The sequence below is a fragment of the Solea solea genome, chromosome 15 (assembly GCF_958295425.1).
Source record: "Solea solea chromosome 15, fSolSol10.1, whole genome shotgun sequence".
Taxonomy (NCBI): Eukaryota; Metazoa; Chordata; class Actinopteri; order Pleuronectiformes; family Soleidae; genus Solea; species Solea solea.
In genome coordinates this window covers 5,689,553-5,711,183 of record NC_081148.1, presented here as the reverse complement: position 1 = coordinate 5,711,183, position 21,631 = coordinate 5,689,553, and the positions used below count along the sequence as shown (strand labels likewise).

The 21,631-nt window shown below is 39.7% G+C and overlaps 3 protein-coding genes across 6 annotated transcripts in view; 2 read left to right on the top strand and 1 right to left on the bottom strand.

Annotated features, from left to right (window-relative positions):
- Positions 1-73: 73 nt before the first annotated feature.
- On the bottom strand, positions 74-9,617 carry supt3h (SPT3 homolog, SAGA and STAGA complex component). Of its 4 annotated transcripts, none has more exons than XM_058651213.1 (12): positions 9,541-9,617; positions 7,049-7,152; positions 5,189-5,273; positions 4,226-4,312; positions 4,013-4,109; positions 3,707-3,906; positions 2,716-2,791; positions 2,315-2,427; positions 2,101-2,205; positions 1,864-1,992; positions 1,387-1,497; positions 75-199 (listed from the first exon to the last, which is right to left on the bottom strand). In XM_058651213.1, exons 2-12 carry the CDS (start codon positions 7,138-7,140, stop codon positions 158-160), a joined length of 1,137 nt encoding a protein of 378 aa, XP_058507196.1. In that variant the 5' UTR covers positions 7,141-7,152; positions 9,541-9,617; the 3' UTR covers positions 75-157. The 4 variants fall into 4 exon arrangements, with proteins under 4 accessions (XP_058507199.1, XP_058507196.1, XP_058507197.1 ...); XM_058651214.1 differs by having other exon boundaries at positions 1,387-1,482; XM_058651215.1 differs by having other exon boundaries at positions 1,387-1,479.
- Positions 9,544-12,050, top strand: runx2a (RUNX family transcription factor 2a). The gene is made up of 6 exons (XM_058651219.1): positions 9,544-9,647; positions 10,468-10,658; positions 10,748-10,907; positions 11,004-11,108; positions 11,195-11,260; positions 11,674-12,050. The coding sequence occupies exons 1-6, from the start codon at positions 9,620-9,622 to the stop codon at positions 12,009-12,011; spliced, it is 888 nt and encodes a 295-aa protein (XP_058507202.1). The 5' UTR covers positions 9,544-9,619; the 3' UTR covers positions 12,012-12,050.
- An 8,149-nt stretch (positions 12,051-20,199) lies between these two features.
- The window catches only part of LOC131474328 (gap junction alpha-5 protein-like), a 5,334-nt gene continuing 3,902 nt past the window's right edge, over positions 20,200-21,631 (top strand). The window contains exons 1-2 of the mRNA XM_058652139.1: positions 20,200-20,291; positions 20,630-20,794. Of these exons, the coding sequence (XP_058508122.1) occupies positions 20,223-20,291; positions 20,630-20,794 (234 nt within the window). The 5' untranslated portion in view covers positions 20,200-20,222. The remainder of the gene's footprint in view (positions 20,292-20,629; positions 20,795-21,631) is intronic.

Below are 21,631 nucleotides of genomic sequence, written 5' to 3'. Positions count from 1 at the left end.
ATGAGTGTTTCCCTCGTGTAGATTGTATTTTAATAAAAGGTTGGGTCTGTGAAATATATAAAAAAAAACTGTTTTATTGAAAACTCTTTGTTAGAACGATGAGGAAAAAACAGTTTTACAGGAACATGGAAGAACATCTCTGGTAATTTAATAATCCTCAGCAGGCGAGGAAGGCCATCCCACTCTTCCAGTAAGCACTCTGAGAGAGAGAGAAATACACAAGTGTTCTGTGATCAGATGTGTTGTTTTAAAGCAAGTTTGTTTACTGAAGTGTGACTGGTTGTTGGAATCATTGTGTGATTCTGGGTGATCTCAGGCCAAGGACAAACCCACTGTCTCCTTAAAAGAGGGGCAGCAGTCGGTGTGTAGGGATCGGTTGTTTTAAGGATGACATTTTTTGCTATTGGCAACTAAACTACAAGCATCTGATAGGAGAACAAAAAGTTTTACAGTGAATTTAAATGGAGCAAACTACTACTTGACATTGTTTTCCACCAACAAGCAGGTGAAATGATGTTGGTCCTTGATTGATTTGTAAACAGCTGTTGATGCAAACATGTTGATTTGTGGACAGAATGAGGACTGTAGTAGATCTGAGCTGTTGGATCATCACAGTCCACACAGAACAATGACAACAACCAGCAACACTTTACACACCAGTTCATGATGTTTTGAAATCCTTGTCATTTCATCAATAAATAAAGTTTATCTGGGGGACAAAACATCTGATGAAGAACAAGTCTGGACCCTGCAACTGATGTAACCCAACCTTGCTGTCCTCATCAAAGCTCCACCCACAACTATGAACACGATACCTAGTGTCCACTGCTAGAAACAGAGTCAAGGTGTGAGGACTGGGAGGACAATACCATTGACAACAACTACCTTATATCTGAATAAATACTAATTATTATCGAAATAAACTGTGGTTTCCTGGTGACTGTTGGTTATGTGAATGAGGATTTCAACAAATATCACCGTACTGTGCAAAAGTCTGTGCAAAATGATGAATTCATGTTCACTAAACACCAAGTCATCATTGGCATTTTGTATGGAATGATATCGTACAACATGTGACTGTTATACTCAAAGAGGTCTTGAATAAACCTGGCGTAGTAGACATTTAACATGAAATGGTAGGACATAAACAAATTAACAATAAATAAATTATATCTTTAAATAGGGTTCCATTCCATTTAGCTTTAGAGATTGTATTGCAGTAGACATGAAAACAAATCTAACGGTGGCATAAGACCTTTTTCACTGTACTAGCAGAGGTAAATGAGGCACTTGAGCTTCAATGAACACATGTATTCAAAGGCTATTCAAGAAAATGATATAGTGCACATTATCCCTCATGTCATGTATGTGTGTGTGTGTACATACTGTGTGTCTGTAGCTGTATCTTCTAATAGCTTCTCTGATGTGACAGGGCTGGATGGCTCCACTGGGAGGAGGTTCCACTGTGACTGGACAGCTCTGCTGAAACACACAATACTACATTTACTGATTCATACACAGGCACAAACTCAGTCATTGAACATTTTCTACAGTTCATTTCTATATATATATATATACACACACATATATAGAAATGAACTGTAGAAAATATATATACATATGAGAACAAATTCATCCTTCTGACTGAAAAACTATGCACGATCTACACGATATGTGAAGAAAATATAAAACATGGTCATATTCTGTAGCTATTACTATGACAGAAGCCTTTGAAATATGTCCAATCATAGTAATCTTAATCCTGCACTGATAATAACTGCTTTTGCCAATCTGAAATGAGTTAACACTTATTAAACAGACAAACAACAACTGCAGCTAACACACACTAACACACACACACACCTTTTTGCGTTTTCTTTGTCTTGCCCGGCTATCCAGACTGCCGTTTCCCTGTGGGAGGGGCTTTGACGAGTGAGAGGAGCCTGGGGTGGAGGGGGGAGTGGCCTCAGGTGAGTCCGGATCCTTCTTTACCTGACGGAGGGGAAAGACGGAGGATGGACCTCACTGACGACACCTCCACGAACTTCACAATCTGGTGTAAGTGATTTTAAACGACATGGTGCAGGTGTGTGTTTGTACCTCAGTGTGTGTGTTGTAGTGGATGTAACTGGCAGAGATCACATGACTGATGGGATTGGTCTTGGCTGTCATTTCCTGTTTCACAAGCAGAGACAAATCCACAATCTGGGAAAAAAAGACAGAGAGAGACAGGAAAGAGTTTTTAATCACCAGGTTTATCACTGACCAGAGGCACGGCGCGACACGTTCAATCATCATGACTGAAAAGTGTTACCTGGGCAACAGACTCATAGGCCAGGTATGACAGGATCTCCATGGCGATGCTGTTGGGTTTCAGCTCCAAACTGCTGCAGTCCAGCCAGTCCCGAAACTTTGACGCTTTCTTCGCTGGAATTACATTCATCATCATGTGAACATGTGCTGTTTTTATCTCTTTTATGACAACAGAAGAATTTGAGTTTTTGATATTTAGACAGGATTTTGATTCTGGAACTCATATCAGCCTCTCCTACTGTCTGGTTGTTTCTGATCCTTCCCCTAAATGATCTGCACAGGTAACTCATACTTCTCATGATAAACCAGACCAAACAGGAAGTAAGGTCTGGCTACAAAACTATCATCATTGATGTAATACGGATTTAAAACAGTCAATTTGTGTGATTATTGAAATCATACCAAAGCTGAGCTGTCGGCTCTCACAGAACTCCAAGTACTGAGTCTGGTCCATAGTCCGGGTCTGACGCTCTAAACGCTGCAAATACACAAACACCGTACATCAGGACTAGAGCTGCAACGATTACTTGATTACTTGATTTTTCAGCTTCTTAAATATGAATATCTTCTGATTTCTTTGCTCCGCATTAAAAAAAAAAAAAATCATTAAAACTGAATAATTGTGGGAAATACTGAATCAGCGCTTCAACAATGAATTTCTTGGCAAACAACTACTAATTTAATTACCAACTATTGTGATAATGGATTTTTTTTAGTGTGTTCAGTCTCTTCATGATTCAAACACCTTTTAAAAGGTTTAATTCAAGCACTTTTTAAGGTCTATTTTCAGCACCTTTTGCTGTGGTAAGTTACATAAAGGAATATATACATACTCACTTTTTAAGTCACATTAAAATAAATGCTACTGTCCCATAAACAACCAAAACTGTGTTTTGCAGTAGCAGAATTTAATTAAAACACATACACTCACTCGCCACTTTATTAGGAACACTTGTTCAGCTGCTTGTTAGTACAAATATCTAATCAGCCAATCACAGAGCAGCGTGAAGGTACGTCAGCATGGACAAGGCGACCTCGGAGATCAGAACGGAGAAGAAAGGTGATTTAACTGTGAACGTTGTTTGGTTGTTGTTGTCAAAACAGGCTACGCTGAGAATTTCACAAAGTGCAAATCAACTGTGAATTGTTGTATTTCTTTATCTAATAATATCGAGTCAGAAAGATATTGTTGCTGTGAGAGAAATACTTTTATATTTGATCAAAAATCCAAGCACTTTCAAGGATTTTAAGCATGTGTGCAAACACTTACTATTAAAAACTTATATTTTTTTTAATTTCTTTATTAGAATAATAATTAATTGGAGCCCAATTAAACATCATACATAAAGTCTCTGTTGTCTACCAGTGCTGCCGGAGCGTCATGAACACTGACCTCCATCCTCTCCTGTTTGACAGGGTCCACTTCCTGTCGCTCAGCCAGTGACACATGTTCACCAGTCTGATCCATCCATAACAGAAAATCCTGGGCCAACCTCTGCCGTCGCTGGTTACCAGCGACAGCGGCACCTGCAGCACCTGCAGCACCTGCAGCACCTGTGGCACCTGTGGCACCTGCAGCACTGCCCCACCGGTCTGCAAACAGAAATCACTCGCAATTAACTGTAACTGTTTTTATTTGTCTCTCCAGGTGAGACAGATCCTGAGCACGTGCAGTGAGTGAGTAAGTGAGTGTATCTACCTGTTTCCTGCTGCATGTCGTCTTCCTCCATACCTTTCAGTAATTTGGATTTATAATCTCTGAACTGGAGATATTTTAATAACCTCGCCACTTTCCTCTGATCCAGAGACATGAAGGCAAACAGGAAAGAGGAAGGGAGAGGGCAAAGTTTTTTTTTTCCCTTCTACAACCCATTTATTTTGAATAAAGTTGTTGTTGTTGTTTGTTGCTCACCTTGTCCCTCCTCATCAAGAACAGGATGTCCTCGGCAGAAATGACCCTTGATCCACGGAGAGCTGCTCCCTCACACACCTGATGCAGCTGATGATTAAAGGGCCAATGAGCAGCAGTTATGCCACAAACTCACGTTTTATCATAATGATCCTTTTGGATGTTCTTAAACTGATACAACATTTCATTTTTAAGCCATGTGATACAACACATATATTTCATATATACATGTACATATACATATATGTGTGTGTATATACACAGTACTGTGCAGAAGTCTTAGGCCACCATTAGATTTGTTGTTTTAGCAATCCTATAACGACAATAGAGGATCATTATTTCTATTTCACTTTACTGGAACACATCCAGAAGAAGAAAAAACAAAACAAACCATCCTCTACAGGTGTCAAGTATTTAGCGTGATCTACCCTTACACTTGAACAATAACACAACTCTGTTAATACTAGAGTGGAACCTTAATTAATGTTACTGGTAAATCCTGTGTTCTACTATTTCATTTAAAGAAATATCAGCTGTAAAAAAACGTCTATTACGCCAGGTTTATTCAAGACATGCTTGAGCATTACATGCACATGTTGCATGAGTTCAACTCATTGACAGCTCGCTCATATATAAGACCAGCTTTAAGTCGCATCACTTCATTCCAAATTCCAATGATCACAGAATTTGACAGAAAAACAAAAGAGCTGGTGGTGCCTGAAACTTTTGCACAGTACTGTATATACATACAGTACATATATACGATTTGTCTTTGTAATAAGGTGGTGATGAAAGACAACGTCCACATTATTGTTTGTGTGTATTGTGTTTTGCAAATGCAGGTTTTTGTTTCTGACAGAAGACTTTTTAAGGCACTTTGCCGGATGAAGATACAATGTTGTGACCCTCGGCCACTTTTACTTGCTGATCCCTGATATACAGCATGTGCGTAGAAGTATATGTTACCATAGTGATGAGCTGTGTGTGGACAATGTCCTCCACCAGAGCAGCTGTCTCATGCAGAGGCCTGCGAGCGTCTCCCAGTGCAAACCTGGACAACACACACATGCAGAGAAAAACATAGCAGTTACTCTGCAGGTGATAATGAGCCGCTAATTATTACAAATGTTACTCATTCACAAGCTTATTAACAATTCTTAGCGTTTATGTTCCTCTTTGTTTTAACCTCATAATTCACATAAAACACATTTTTTCTGCTGCTTTGAAATAAATGAGCTCATGTTTCTGTTAAAAATATCACCAGACAAATATGGGTTTTATTCTCTCCACATATTCTCGAAACCAAATAGTTTCATAATTTTGAACTGAATTTTCTTCTGTTGTATGCTGCTTTTTTAAATGAATGAAATTCTAAAGAATTTTTATAACTTTTAATTTCATTGAAATGATGTTATTTGTGAATGTCGCTGTCTGAATCTGATGAAATAAAAACATGTTTGTAGAGAAATATGTTTCATGAGATAAAGAAAATGAATCACTTTGGTATTAATACCAAAACTTTAGTGTTGTACAAGCTGTAGGTTATTTTTGATGAAATGTACAAATAGTATAATGTCTGTATAAGCAGCAGTCTGCATATCAAATCACAAGAAAGTCAATTTTCAAGCAAAAAGAAAAGAAAAGAAATCAAGTCTCTCTCCATCACACATTCACACATGCATGGACGTGCGCACACACACACACACACACACACACACACACAGGATGGCTGACCACAATTTGCATCCAGAGAAACCACTTCCATGATGACAAACTAACCTAAAACCCACATCCTGAAGCTCTTTCCTTCTCTCATTGCGTCTCTTTCTCTTCATCTCTCCCCCTTACTCTCTGTCTGTTACATACAAACCCCCCCCCCCCCCCTCCCCTCTTTCTCACTGGGAGCAGCTGATTGGTCAGTTGCACAGGTGAGACTGGCTTTGGGTTTGGTGTTGTGGGCAGGTTGGCTTTAGTCTTCAATCTTGGTTTTAGGTTTTAGGTTTTTGGGGTTTAGTTGGGTTTTAGCCTCTCTGACCACCAACATCACATCTCTGCAGCGCACACACAAAAGGCACGGTGAGTACCTCAAAGCGCGCACACACACACACACACAGATGAGGTCCCAGCATTTACACAGCTTCTACATAAAGGATTTATGACAGATTTATTTTCTATGCAGATAAAAACCATACAGACTGTGTAAAATAAAAAGTTTTTTATAATTTTGCAGCATTTACTGAAAATGTATTATTTTCATTGTCAAATGTCAAAAATGTCCTCATCAAGTTTGAGACAGAAATCCTCCTGTAATTATGAATAGCTTCCATTGATTTAATATTTCGTTCCATAAAGTGATTTAATGTTAAATTATTTTGTTTTGACAAAGTCCTACATCCTGTAGTTGGCCATTTTATTTGCAGGAGTTAATAAGGATGTTATTGCACAAATGTACCATACTCAGCCTCTCGGACTCTCATCCAAGACGCTGGATGAGGATGAAGATGTCCAGTCCACAGCTAACTACCAAAGAAGATTATTATTATGCTACGTTTTAAATCAAATCAAAAACAAATCTTTTGGAAAGTAAACAGCCTTTTTAGTATATCTTCATTTTGTTTTTAGTGTATTATAAACAAAAAGGTGGTGGACTGTTTATCTGTCTGTGTGTGTTTGAGTTTATGTCCTGTTTTGGTTTTTGTGTCATTAGTCAAAACTCTTTGTTAAACAGGTTTCTATGGCTTCAAACAGTCTGTTCAGCAGCAGCAGCCCGATGCTATACTGGGGTGAGTTTTCCTCTGTGTGTGTGTGTGTGTGTGTGTGTCTCACATCATGCTCTGTAGTTCTGGGATGAAGCTGGTCCTGGAGACTGGACGCTCTTTAGAACTGGAGGCGGTGGAACCAGCCATGGGACTGCTCATAACCACTCCTGTCTGATGACAATCAAACAAAGAAACACACCTGCGTTAACGACTTCACCCTCACACCACACAACATCACAATCTCATAAATTCACTTTTTTTCTACACGCCATATGTTCACTATCAGTAAGATGAGTAATATATCTGATCCCTGGAGACACTTCACTTGCAGCAACATGCAAGAAATGCCAAGTTATCAAAACTCTACTAACATTGTATGCTACAGGGACTGCATGTCCAGCAAAAATAAAGGGATGCATTAACTTTTTGCACAATTTTCTATTTTCACAAAGAAAATAACCAAAGGATTGATCATATAATAAGCATTGCATATAACAAAGAAACAAAAATTTTAGAAAATCTCCAGACAAACTTGAACAAGGTCGGGCTATCATAATATAGTAAAATATTATCATCATTGGGTTTATCAATACTTGCAATTTGAACAAAATTCAAGAACAGCTTTAACTGCAATAGACGTTCACCTTGTGCTAATTTTGTTCAACCAAGAACTCAGTAATAATAATAACAAAATTACTATTATTATTATTATAATAATTGTTCAGTATCATAATGTCTGAATATATGGTAGTAGAGAACCCAAAGCAGAAAAACACTTTCACCATGTATCTAAGCATTTGTTTATTTAATTTTCAATTTATCTCATCACAACAATATTAAACATGACAATGTTTTCCTATACAGCCCTAATATAAAAAAGAAAAAAGAAAAGATGATAAATATTAACTCAACAATATAATGTATTTCCCCAAAAAAATGCAGTTAGAGGCCAAAACCTCCATGAGGACAGTTCCTCTGATTTTGAATTGTGCTTAAGTAAAGGTGGTTATGGTTAAGGTTAGGAATAAGGCTTTGGTAGGGCTGTCCAAACTAATGGAAGTCAAAGCAAGTCCTTAAAAGGATAGCTGTGCAAACCTGTGTGTGTCTCTGTGTTTGTGTAATTACTCATAAACACAAAAAAATGTCAGAAGATGATGATATGATAACTCTTGTGTATTACTGACCAAGTTATTGCAGTGAGGACCAGTAGTTCCTGTTTGCTGCCAACAAAGTTTTGAACACTGGGACCTTTTACTCTTCTTTGGCATAGCTGTTAAATGTATACAAACACTGACTATTACAACTTCAGATAGAGCAGTGGGTGAATAACTAATGAATACTCAAATAAATACTAATATAATTTAATCCTGATTGTTGAAAATAAAGTATTTTTAGCACCACTGTCCTGAAGGAGGCTAACGTTTTGATGTATGTGTAATGTAGAAGATAGTGACCAAAAGAGCATTAGATGATGATGTAATGAGAAAATCCAGTTGGGAATGGGGAGTGCTCGTGCTGTTGCCTTAGTTATACACATTCCATTCATTTTGCATAGGAGAAAATTTGCAGAAATATTAATAAATACTAGAAAAAAGCGAATGTTTGCACCAATATCCCGAAGGAGCCAACGATTTTGATGTATGAGTTGTTGAAATTTGCTGAATATTGTAGGAAGAGATAATAAACAATAATTGGGACTTCCTGGCTCAGAATTACCAACTAATAGCATATAGCATAGGTGGTAACAACCTGCTAATATGTCCCCGTAAAAAGGTCTGAACCTAAATGTGTCCTCACAGACACAACCACACAAGTGTTGGGATGTTGCGATTAATTGGTTTGAGTGTTTTTATTGAGCCCTCTGATTTTTCAGCTTCTTAAATGTGAATATTTTCTGCTTTTCTTTCCTCAACACATAGAATATTAAAGATTAGATGATGAAAAGAATGGTTAGTTGCAGCCCCACACAGGCTTGTGCGGCTATTCTTTAAGGACACTGCTTAGACACCTATTCACAGTCTAAACAAAGCATTATCCCTAACATTATTAATGACTAACCCTCACCTTAGCTCTAAACTTTACCAGCTCCTCAGAAATGAAGTTCTGCCTCATTAGGACCAGGTTTTGGTCTTGGAGATAATGTTAATATACTGCGGTATGTCTTTTTAACACTTATACTAATACTAATACCAAGTTTTAAATCAAATCAAAAACAGCTTTTACAATACTTACAATACTTTTACAATGCAATAATAGAAAAGGTCCTACGGAGGTAACAAATACATATAAACAAATAAATGTAAATACACGCACGTGCGTACGCGCGCGCGCGCGCACACACACAGGTGGCGTGACCGCAGTAACTTCCCCTCCGGCAGTGAAATGTGAATGATAATACAGCGCAGGTTGCTCTTATTCAAACACTGTGGTGACGAAAACACAAAAGCTGGACAGCAGGAGCAGCAGGAGGAGGAGGAGAAGGAGGAGGAGGAGGTGGTGGAGGTGGACGAGTGGAGCCACAGAAACAGATAAAGACGTGAATTCATCCGAAACACTCACCAAATAAGTTCAGTAATACGACGCTGCAAATCCCCCGCTTGATACTTCGTCGTATTATTCGGATTGTCTGCGCGATTTGATGACGTATGAAACTCGGGGCGGAAGAGGTTTGTGGTATTTGTAGTTTTCTGTCGTTTCTGCTCAAAAAGCCTCGCAGCAGGTGTCAGAATTTGTGGCCTCCGTGTTTCTATGTCTGTGATGATCACACATACAAATATAAGATGATGATTTAACTTTTGAAAACATTATTTTCATTATTTTGTCTTTATTGATGCAGGTACGGGTCGTTTTTGTTATGTAACTCTTTACAATGGAGCTTAAAAATAAAAATACATCTGTCTAGGGCTGAAACAAGTACTCAAATAATCGATTATTAATCGATTACTAAATTAATTGCCAATGCCAACTATTTTAATAATCGATTGATCGGTTTGAGGGTTTTTTCATTAGTAAACAAGTTTGTTTTAGCTACTTAAATGTGAATATTTTCTGGTTTCTTTGCTCCACAGAACAAAGAAATCATTTGTTTGATATGTCATTATATATGTGTGTACATATATATGTATATAAACTGTATATGTCATTTGATCATATGTGGTCACTTGTGATCAGATCTGCCTTCCCCTCAGCCTTTATTCAGGTACACACTGCTGTCATGTCAAATTATGTTTTTAAAGGGTCTGACTGTAACGATGTGTCTGCTGTCGACCTGTGTGTGACGGTGGAGGCTGTTTCAAATGTATGCTGAGGATAGATTGTATTCATGCAGCTCAGGAATGTGGCATCATGTGACCTTATAGAGCCTCATTTTAATTCTTTATTATTATTATCATAACACTTTACAAAAAGGATCAATATTCAAGACCAATGTGGCAAGAATTAGGAGGACATAATGTAAAAAAAAAAATAAAAAAATTTCCTCATCAGATCCTGTGGTGAAGCATCGACCAACACCAACATCCACCAACCTCCAAGTGGAGGACCAGGAGGTGCGGCCCCTGCACCAGCACAGGACAGCGTCCCCCAGAGGCTTGATTCAGACTGACAGCCCCAACTTCCAGTGCAGTAGCCTGCCACAGCACTGGAGGTGCAACAAGACCCTGCCAAGAGCCTTCACTGTAATTATCATTTCATCTGTCTACCTATCAGTTCAAAGCCTTTGTGCTATACGGTAAGGAACTATCCCTGACTTTTCTCCATCCTCCAGGTGGTTGCCGTGGGCGACGATGTGCCAGACGGCGTGGTCGTCACAGTGATGGCTGGCAACGACGACAACAGCAGCGCCGAGCTGCGAAACGCCACAGCAACCATGAAGCAAGGCTGTGCCCAGTTCAACGACCTCCGCTTCATAGGCCGCAGCGGCAGAGGTAGATGAGGCAGAGAAAGAAGGAATTTTATCCCCTGCATATAAAGCTGACCTTATAACGTGTTGTTGTGAAACCTAAATTGTACAACTTTTCCAGGCAAGAGTTTCAACCTCTCCATCAACATTCTGACCTCGCCCCCTCAGATTGCCACGCTACAAAGAGCCATCAAAGTCACCGTGGATGGACCGCGGCTGCCAAGACGTGAGTAATCACCAGAGGTGTTATGTGATTATGTATTTCAGTCTGAGGCATTTTCTTTTCCTAATTCTCCTCTCCATCTTTCACAGGACAGAGGCAGAAGGAGGTGAAGTCAGGGGTTTTCAGGCCTCCAGGTAGCAGCACTGCATCAACAGGTGCAAGATCATGAAAACAATCTCTTTAATCGTCACAAACGCAGCTGTTTCTACAGTACTAATAACATTTAGTGTAGATAAGTTGAGCAATAATAATGCAGCATATTTAAAACTGTAAAATGTTTCCCTCCAGAATGTTGTGCAGTGGAACAAGTGGAACCAGAGGAACCTCAAAATTGTACACCATAAATTCACTTAATTACTTTTAAACATTGCGGGGAAATGAATTGAACTTTGAAAATTAAAAGGAGAAAAACTTTATCATTTGTATATATACAGTATATATATATATATATATATATATATATATAAAAAACTACTTACAAGCTTTGAGATGAGGTTGAAAGCTCAGGAAGGACACTGATGTCTGTGAAACCAGACAGTCAACAGAAATGTTTTTTGTCTCTCAACAGACTGTAGATCCTTCTCCTCCTCTCTGTGGACCAGTGAGCCGTCGTTCCTGGGCCATGTCACCTCTCTGGCATCCTCCTTCACTCCAAGTCCCAGGATGCACCACCTCCCCTCCCTGCCCTACTCCACCCAGCCTCCTCCATACAACTCCTACCTGTCGCCTCCTCCCCCTCCGGTGAGCCACAGTGGTCCATTCCAGTCTGGTGGTTTCTATTGTGGAGCCAACCAACCGCTCCAAACAGCAGGGGAGGACAGAAACTTTGTCAATGCACTGACCAATTACTTTGAGGGGGCATGTTTTTCCCTAAGAGGTGATGAGTCTGTCTGGAGACCGTACTGATGAATGGATGTGTTGTGTAAATATTATAATTGTATCAAATAATGGTTTTGGTAGGTATGTTTTTTAATACGTTTGATTTAAGTCTTCATATTCCCACCTGTCAAAATAAAATCCTTCTCCATACCTAGTCACAGTTATTATGAAAATATGTTTTTAGTATATTGTTTTAATGTTTAATATGTATGTTATATTCACAGCACTTACAATCAAATGTGAAAGTTTCTCCTTTAGTTTGGAAGTCTTAGAGGATTATTTAAAAGTGTATATAATAGTGACGTTATTGACATTAGTATAAAACACAGAATGTAGAATCTCAATCTTTCTCACTTCCTGTTTATGAATGTTTGTAAAATGACTGATTTAGAAGAATCAGAATGTACAGAAATGCTTTAAAATGTTGTACTCAGTTTCTGTTAATAGATCATCCCTAAATTCTACACACTGGACCTTTAAACATCATTATCATATGAAATAGCACAACTGGTTTATACTTGGCTTGTTCCATCATGAAGTCCAATCTTCATTAAGAAGATATTCATTTTACTAGAAAACAATACATCTTCATGTCCAAGACATGTGAAACAATGGACATTTTGATTTTTTTTCCCCATAAAAGTAAAAAAAGAAAAGAAAAAAAGACCTATTATGTTGTCTGCCAACGGACTAATGACATAACTGAGTACTTTATCAGGACCTAATTCACAAGCAACATCTTGAAAGACAGTTATAAAAACAAAAACACTATTATATACCAATGCTAACACTATAAGTAATATAATCTAAATCACCCACAGGTAACTATTACACATAACTGACTAAGTGTAGACCATGAACTGAATATGAAGATGGATGGCAGCTCCAAAAAGTGAGGCAAAAACATTTCTATCATCGCCCCCTGGTGGCTGGGTGCAGTACAGGTGCAACACTCCTTGTTGCCAAACAGGACATGCACCAAACATATAAAATGGTTTCTTTGTTTTAAGGGTGTTTTTTTTTTTTTTTATTAAAATTGAGTATTTGTTAATTTGATATGTGACGCTATTGAAATGAGTCGTTTGCACACCAGACACTTTTAACCAGGTCTTAGCAGTGAAAGCACAGGTGTTACTTATCAGATTGATGTTGGCTCTGTCCACACTGAGGTCTTGTAATGTATCTACAAAAGGTTTAATCTTAAAAAATGTAAATTCACGATTCAGCGAGTCAGGGGAATCAGACCAGTGGTATTATTTGAGAAAGCGTCATGCGACTGTGATGGACGCAACAACATGAGCTCAGGGGGGACTTGTAAAATCATTGGCACTTAACATAATTCACCACTGCTTGAAATAATTCAACCTGAAACTGCATTAAATAATATATATATATCACTGAGTTCTCTGGACCCAAACTCATCTGAGATGAAATGAAAGACAGTAGAAACTTTGGTTTTAGTGCCAACGATGAAAAAAATCACTGACCTTCAGCCGAGACAAATGTCTGAGAAAATTAAATGAACACTCCACACGTTTCATACATCATAGAGTTTCTAAATGTGCCAAATTCACCAAAGAGATTCACACAAAGTTTCATTGTGAGGAGGTTTTTTTTTTTTCTTTTTGGCAAAATGTCTCACCACCTGGAGCAGTTTGGAACAAGATGAAGTCTTGTTTTCAGAGTTCTGCAGTCTCATGCACACTTTGTGCAGAGCTTGAACTTGTGCGTAAAAGTTTCACTTTGATGAAAAGGGTCATGTGTTTGAGGAAAAAAAGGAAAAAGAGCAAAGCCACCACCAAAAACAAAGTTTTTGCTGTGTGAATCTGCAGCTTGCCAGTGTTTTGTGGCATTTAACCTTTTAGTGTTTGCATTAATTAAATGTGTTGGAGCATCAGTAGAAGGCAGTTCAATTCTATCCATCCGTCTATCCATCATCAACCACTTATCCGAGATCTTCTCACATGGATAGCAGCTCTAGTAGGGGGCTGCAGATTTCCCTTTCCCGAGCCACATTATCCGTCTGACAGTGGGATCCCCAGGTGCTTCCAGACCAGCGAGGCAATATAATCTCTGCTCCTTGGTCTGCCCCGAGGCATCCTTCCAGTTGGATGTACCAGGAACATCTCCCTATGGAGTTGCCCTGATGGCATCCTTACCAGGTTCCCTTACTCAACTCAACTCTCAACTCAAATTTGTTTTTAGAGCACATTTAAAAAAACAACCGAGGTGGACCAAAGTGCTGTACAGAATGATGTCAAATAACAACATCAAATCAGTAAAAATAGAAACATAAAACATTTATAAGACAATTCAGAGCAGAGTTAAAACTCATGGGAGTCCACCTCAAACTGTGTTAAACTCCATGGAGTAATAGTAGGTTTTTAAAGATGATTTAAAAGAGTCGAGGAGCTGCCACTGCAAAGGCTCGGTCACAGCAGCAGCTCTACACCGAGTCCCTCCCGGATGACTAAGCTTCTCACTGTCATGTCCCGTTCTGTCCTTTAAGTTACTGTATGTTATTTGTTTTTCTGTTCCTTCATTGGTTCCTGTTTTATTTTGGTACTCATGTCTTGTCTCATTTCAGAGCCACTTCCTGTCAAGTTTCCCTCCTGTGTGATTACTGTGTTGCACCTGTGTCTCATTGTCACTGAGTATTTAGTCTCTGTCTTCCCCTCCTTCGGTGCCAGATTGTCCAGCGTTATATTCGTTATTCCCTAGTGACTAAGTGCTTTGACCGTGATTGTTTTTGACTTTTCTTTTGCCTGCCAATTTGGATACTGTTGCCTGTTTTGGACTGATCTCTGTGTACCGACGCTTGCCCGACTAAAGACCCTACACTGTTGCTCTGCCAGGATTCTGCTTTGTGAGTTCACCATTGCCTGAGCCTGATACTCACCATATCTCTAAGGGAGAGCCCGTCCACCCTTCTGAGAAAACCCATTTCGTATTTTCGCGATCTTGTCCGTTTCGGTGAGGGTAGGAACCAGGATTGTCTGGTAGATCAAGAGCTTTGCCTTTTGGCTCAGCTCACTTTTTGTCACAATGGTGCGCCAGAGCAAACACAATACCGCTCCCACTGCTCCCATTTTCCAGTCTCACGCTCCATTGTTCGCTCACTCATGAAAAAGACCCCCGAAAAACTCCTTCTCTTGGGGTAAAGACTCATTCCCTACCCAGAGTATGTTCTCCAACCAGTCACAGCTTTGTCAGTGCAGTGTCATTTCACTGATTTTCTGATGGAGAAAAAATAGATTGTGGTTATGCAGATTTGCCTACCACCATGTTTTTAAGGGTCACATGTTGTAACCACTGTTTCAGATTAACTGAGGGAAACTCTGCTCTCTGTACACGCACGCTGGCCTGGAGGAAACCATCACAAGATCTGTGGAAAAAAAATCCTACAGCCCCAACAAATTATCAACGCTGAATAAAGAAACCTGCAGGGAAATTCTGACAAAATATTAACCCCTCTGCCATTTTACACTCATTAAGTGTTTTACAGTGCGTGTGTGAGTTCAATGAACACTGTGTGTAAACCATCACTCTGGTAATATGTGTCATTAGTGTAAAGCAAACAGAGGTCACTACTCGATGAATTGCGTTAAACCTTCACTGAATTTGAACTAAAGTGACGAGATGATGAGCGGACATGTTTACAGTGTTTTTCTCTTTATACAACCATGCACTCTCAAGCCAAAATAAAAGTCTTCCTGATTAGCTGCGGTGTCACTGATAAAGAGGACATGTGATGAAGACAGACAGGAACACTTTAATACTTCTGCACTTAAACATGATGTTGAACAACCAGCTCCCTCCTGCTGCAGCACAAACCATACACACTACCCTGTCTCCTAAAACAGACCGGGCTCTTTTTTACTGATCCAACGACACGTAACGACACTGCACGTTTGCCAGTTTATTAACAGAAATAAAGGTCAGATATTTTGATCTTAGTTGTAATTGTGGGGGTGTTTTGAATGGAAAATTCAAATAAAGCAATCAAACACTTTTGGCATGTTTCTTCCGACTCACCTTGGCACGGCACGGCACGGTTAAGTTGCGTTTCCACTAGCATAGTACCTGGTACCAGGCAAGGTTCCAAACGAGCTGAGGCGATACTATGTGTGACGTCGTCAGACTGCCGGCCACAGATTGGTCAGAGTGCCATCACAGGAAGAGACGTCCGACACAAGAATCAAGCCGAACAATGCCAGACTGTAGATCAGTTAAAAAGACTTAACAATCCTAAAAATGTAGGTTAATCTCCAACAACTACCAGGGAAATTTCTGAAATCTCAATATTTAATAGAGGAGTCTGGTGTATTTAGCGACAGCACTGCTGATTGCGAGCTGCATCACCTGTATTTCGGTCCAGTGACTGTGTCAGATGGAGGTGCTTCGGTCATGGAGGAAGTATTGAACAAATATTTTTAATTAACTGATTCTCATGATTCAGTTACACTGAAAACAACTGCTTTACAAGTCACTAGTCACCCGTTTGTGTGTGTGTCGAGTGTAAAACCGCATAAGTCACTGCAGTTTCATGCAGCCATGCAGTGATGACTCGGCCCACGTTGAGTAGGTACTATTTTTGTTGTGAAAACCAACCTAAATTGTGCCGTGCCATGCTGTGCTGTGCTGTGCCGAATCAAGTCGAGGCGAGCTGATACCATAGTGAAAAAGGGCCATTTGGCAGAATGGAAACTTCCTTCCAATGCCACTAACTTGTGTTTCCACTGAGTGGTTTGGTTTGTTTTGTTACAGTACGGTATGGATCATTTTCTTTTTTTTTTGCATTTCCATTAGGAATAGTACCAAAATAACCATCCCCAACCGTTTAATTTTATGGCACTTTTCCCTCTGGGTACCAGAGTAAAATGGTAAGGACAGGGTGGAGCTAGACTGGCTCCGTCTACTAAAAACTACCAAAGTGTTTTCCAGGGGTAGTCATTAATTGTTCTTTCTTTTTGTCTTTCTTTCTGTCTTAGTTTGAGTCTTGTATGTCCATGTGGGCTGTGCATGACTGGCACTTCCATCCATCCATTATCTACGGCTTTATCTTGAAAAATAAAAATCAATCACGGACAGTACAAAGACTTGTTTGTGGATTTAATGTAAGTCTGTGCTCCGAGTCACAGGAGTTGACAAAGGGACTGATGAGATTAATGGAGCAGCGAAGGGGTGACATGGAGGAGGACAGGACTGGGACCTGCAGCCATTGTGTCCTAGTACAATATCTGACTTCCTTTAGATGCCAGACACCACAAACACATGCATGCACATACATGAGAGTTGAATAGCAGGCAGCAAGGCACCAGGCCCATTTCCTCTGGAGATGCAGATGACGGCGTGAGAGAGAGGGAGGGAGAGAGAGAGAGAGAGAGAGAGAGAGAGAGAGAGGAGGCTGGTACAAACTGCAGTCTCAGGCTTCACTGATTTCAGACATTCATCTAGTGCACACATCTGTCTGCTGTCTCTCTATCACTTGATCTGGACAGAACCACTCGTACACTCGCTCATCTGTCTCTGTCTCTTTGTCTCTCTCTCTTTGTGCTGTGCCATTAGGCGATCACAGTAACACAACAACTGGACTTTTACAACCACCTCACATTCAAACAAGTGTCGCTCAGGATCAGTGGAAGAGGAAAAAGTGCCTGGCTCATTCAGAGCACTTCAACTGCAACTTCTGAGGAAGGGAGCAGTCCCTTCTTAAGAATCCTTCGGGTCATAATCCAGCTGCATCTCCCTGCTTCTGCATCCAAATACAGGTAAAGTGTGTGAAAGTCTCTCACAGACGTATTTAGTCACTAAATATTACACACAAGTATTTGTATTTAATTCAATTTAAAAACATTGAGATAATTGTATCGCTGTCTTGGTGAAAAATAGTCCATTGAGATGTTTTTCCACTGAAACTTACATTTGTGACATTTCTTCAGTGCATCTCTCAGTGCTCAGCAATGATGTACAGTATTTGGCATAAAAGGGAACTTTTTGCGCCTCCTAATTATAACATATAATTATAAAGTCATTATGGCAATAGGATTTGCACAATGAAGTTAGAGGATAATAGCAGGTTTCTGTAGTCAGGAAGAAGGTGATGGAGAATCTTCAATATCAGTTATTTCACTGGAAATCTAATTTATTTTATTTCACAGATAGACAAGTAAATAATAGATTTTGACAAGATCTAAAAAGCTCTCCAAAGGTTCCATTCTATCAAATTATGTCTGTAATAAATTGTACTTTATTAATCACCTTAGGGAAATTCGTCCTCTACTAGGAAATTTGCTTGAACTATGAGCAGCACCTTGCTCAGGGGCACACCAACCCTTGACTTGCCGGGATTCAAACCAGTCACCCTCCGGTTAAGGGCTGTTTGTGTGTTCATTAAAAGAGTCCTGTCCCAATGTGAACTATTAATATGCTGACTGGCAAACTCTTATAACGTTTTCTAAGATTTATTTCTAAAGAGTTAAAGTTCATCCGATTGACATCCTCAGGTCAGCGGATCATCGTTAATTATTTTACAAGAACAGCAAAAAAAGAATGTGTGTGTGTGTGTGTGTGTGTGTTATCAAGACAGGATACAGGACAATACTGAGTTCTGGATGTAATGGGTGTGCACACAGACACACACACACAAAACAAAGGTCAGGCGAAAGTCTATACAAGGAAGTAATATTGTTATTCATGATGTTGGCAGCACTTGAGAAATATGTATACACACACCAGTCCTAAAGCAGTAACAAGTACAGACACACACACACACACACCAAAAGACATAACAACCTATCTTTGTGGGGACATTTTCTCTCAGCCTCGCAACTTTAAAGGGCTTTTTTAGCCAGGTTAAGACCTGCTTTTACTTAGTTGTGATGATAAAGGATAAGGTAAGGGGCTAGGAAATGCATAATGTGAATAATGTGTCCTCGCTAAGATATAAGAACAAGTTTGTGTGACCTTGCAGGATATAAATACAAGTACACACACAGACACACACAGTTTGTTCAAAGTAAGAAGGTTTCACAAAAACAGGATGGGAGGGGCAAATGAAGGGCATTTCATTAAAAAAAAAGGGACACTTGAAAGTAAAAGTTTGAAATCATCCAGCTCTAAAAATGCAGTTTTTACTATTACTATTATTACTATTTAATTACTATATATCATATTACAATATGACCTGGTAATAATCCATTCCAATTCGAGCGACAGTCACAGTCACTGGTGCACAACGAGTGACTAGACATGAGGCCATCACACACTGGCACCTAGAATCTACAATCAAGCCAATGAGATTATAATCCAGTTTAGTGTTAGTCATGTTAGAAGGTGAAAGAAAAATCTATAGTCTTTTGTGACACTGTCTCCTCTATCATCCTGAACAACTCTGCCAGAAACACAGCGAATACAGATCATCAGATATCCACCTCACTTGAATTAAACTGTTCTCATGTCAATGCTGCTGTCCTGACGTTACTTAATGTCACAGGGCTTTTAGTTTTAGCACCTGTGAAAGTGTAGTTTTAAAGAAGTTGTTTGTAGATATTATCAAGTCCATGGATTCTCAACACGTTGGACTTAGGATAAATCTTCTTGATTTAAATACATTAAATCACTATTTCCTGGTTTACAATCATTTAACTCCACTATATGATGTAGAATATTTTTAAAAAGTAATATTGAACTTTTTCCGAGCAAGGTTTCACATCGTTGTGAACACTGCTGGGCGTAGGCTTATTTAAAAGTGTGTGTGTGTGTGTGTGTGTGTGTGTGTGTGTGTGTGTGCGTGTCTTATCTTAATCCTGTGATGCTCTCCCTCCACCACTGCCCTGACCCCATTAATAAAAATGTCTGTGCCCATGTCTTAGTTTAGCTTCCCTCTCAGTTCCCACACTCGTCATCTGTCTGTCTCCGGGGAAGGAAAAAGTAGACTGTAAACAATGCTGCTTACCACACACACACACACACACACACACACTGCTAACCACCCACGAAAATACGACATTAAAATACTTTTCCACAAAATGTAGTTATTGGTACATATCGCAGGTTTTTTTCCAACATTTCCACATACTTCTCTTGGAGCATAACGATTGGATATTTATCTCCACAGAGTGTGGCCCTGAATATTAGCTGCTTCTTTAGGGACCTGAAAGCTGTGTGTTCTCTGCGTGTCCCTCAGGTGAGTCGAGAGAAGACGAGAGAAAAACCTGTGCTGAGCTTTTATCAGCCATGGCAGACTGGAGTCTTCTGGGAAACTTCCTGGAGGAAGTACAGGAGCATTCTACCTCTGTGGGCAAGGTATCACACACACACACACACACACACGTTTGCACAGCATTCATAGGGAGGACACTTCCCAGACATAACCATCACATCTAAATGGCTAAAGCTGGCCCTAACCCTAACCTGAACCTAATTCTGACCCTAAAACCAAGTCTTAATCCTCAAAAAGACCTGTGAGGACCAAACCAAAATGTCCTCACTTTCTCAAAATCTCACAAAGACACAAGAACACACATTTTCACCCAGATATAAAATATAATTACCTTGCACACACTAATAAGAGCTGATCATTTGAATTGTTTCCACCTGATGTTGTTTGATGTGACTGTTTGATTTAGGTTTCTGCTCCACAGGTGTGGCTGACCATCCTGTTTATCTTCCGCATCCTCGTGCTCGGGACGGCTGCCGAGTCATCCTGGGGAGACGAGCAGGAAGATTTTAACTGCGACACAGAACAGCCAGGCTGCGAGAACGTCTGTTATGACCGAGCGTTCCCTATAGCACATATACGATACTGGGTAATATGAGATACAGCTTTACATTGTGGTGATGTGATAAATATAGTCACGAAACCTGATGTTAGGAGTGCGGGGGATAGTGATCTTTAAGAACATGTCAAAGATGATAATCTGTCTTCTGCGGTGATGTAACATCAACTGACTTAAAAGACTGCACTGATTGTTCTGAGTAACATCATGACAGCACACACGGAGGTGCAGACGACACAGCGAGCTTCAGTGAACAAAATTACACAACATCCTCCACAATTTACTATCCTTTATTCACCAAACACTTTTGTTGTGATGGGATGTTATTACAAACTTTATTGCGTGCACATTTTATGCAGTTTCATGCAAGAAGAAGATTTATTCATGCGGCACATCCTGCAACTTATTCTACAAATCATCCTAAAATTAGAGATTTTAAAACAGTATAAGAACTTTGCCGTCCGGTTCTCCTCAGGTGAGTCATTGATCCCTGATCGAAATATTTGTGCTTTATAACGTACCAATGAGAGAGGATCACTTCAAAGAGCTCAAGGAAACATCTGGAAACTAAATGTGCGCACTTTGATTCCAACAGAAGAGGAACCTCTTAAGGAGCTGAACTAAATAATGCACTTCTGATGCATCGTGTTAGCTTTTCGTCTGCTGTGTTTGACCAAAGAATCATGTTTCAAACGCCCCTTTTCCACCTATAGTCCCAGCTCGCCTCAACTCGGCACGGCACGGTTTTGGTTTTCCACAACATAATAATGTGGGCAGAGTCATCACTGCAGCCGTGACTTCGTTTTCCACGCGACACACGCAAACGAGGGACTAGTGACTTGTAGAGCAGTTGTTTTCAGTGTAACT

Coding starts and splice junctions, on each gene's coding strand:
- runx2a (XM_058651219.1), top strand. CDS start 9,620: ATGACGTATGAAACTCGGGGCGGAAGAG. Junction 10,659..10,747: donor CCCTGCCAAGAGCCTTCACT/GTAATTATCATT, acceptor TCCATCCTCCAG/GTGGTTGCCGTGGGCGACGA. Junction 11,261..11,673: donor TAGCAGCACTGCATCAACAG/GTGCAAGATCAT, acceptor GTCTCTCAACAG/ACTGTAGATCCTTCTCCTCC.
- supt3h (XM_058651213.1), bottom strand. CDS start 7,140: ATGAGCAGTCCCATGGCTGGTTCCACCGCCTCCAGTTCTAAAGAGCGT. Junction 2,428..2,715: donor GAGCCGACAGCTCAGCTTTG/GTATGATTTCAA, acceptor ATGTAATTCCAG/CGAAGAAAGCGTCAAAGTTT. Junction 200..1,386: donor GATACAGCTACAGACACACA/GTATGTACACAC, acceptor TCTCTCTCTCAG/AGTGCTTACTGGAAGAGTGG.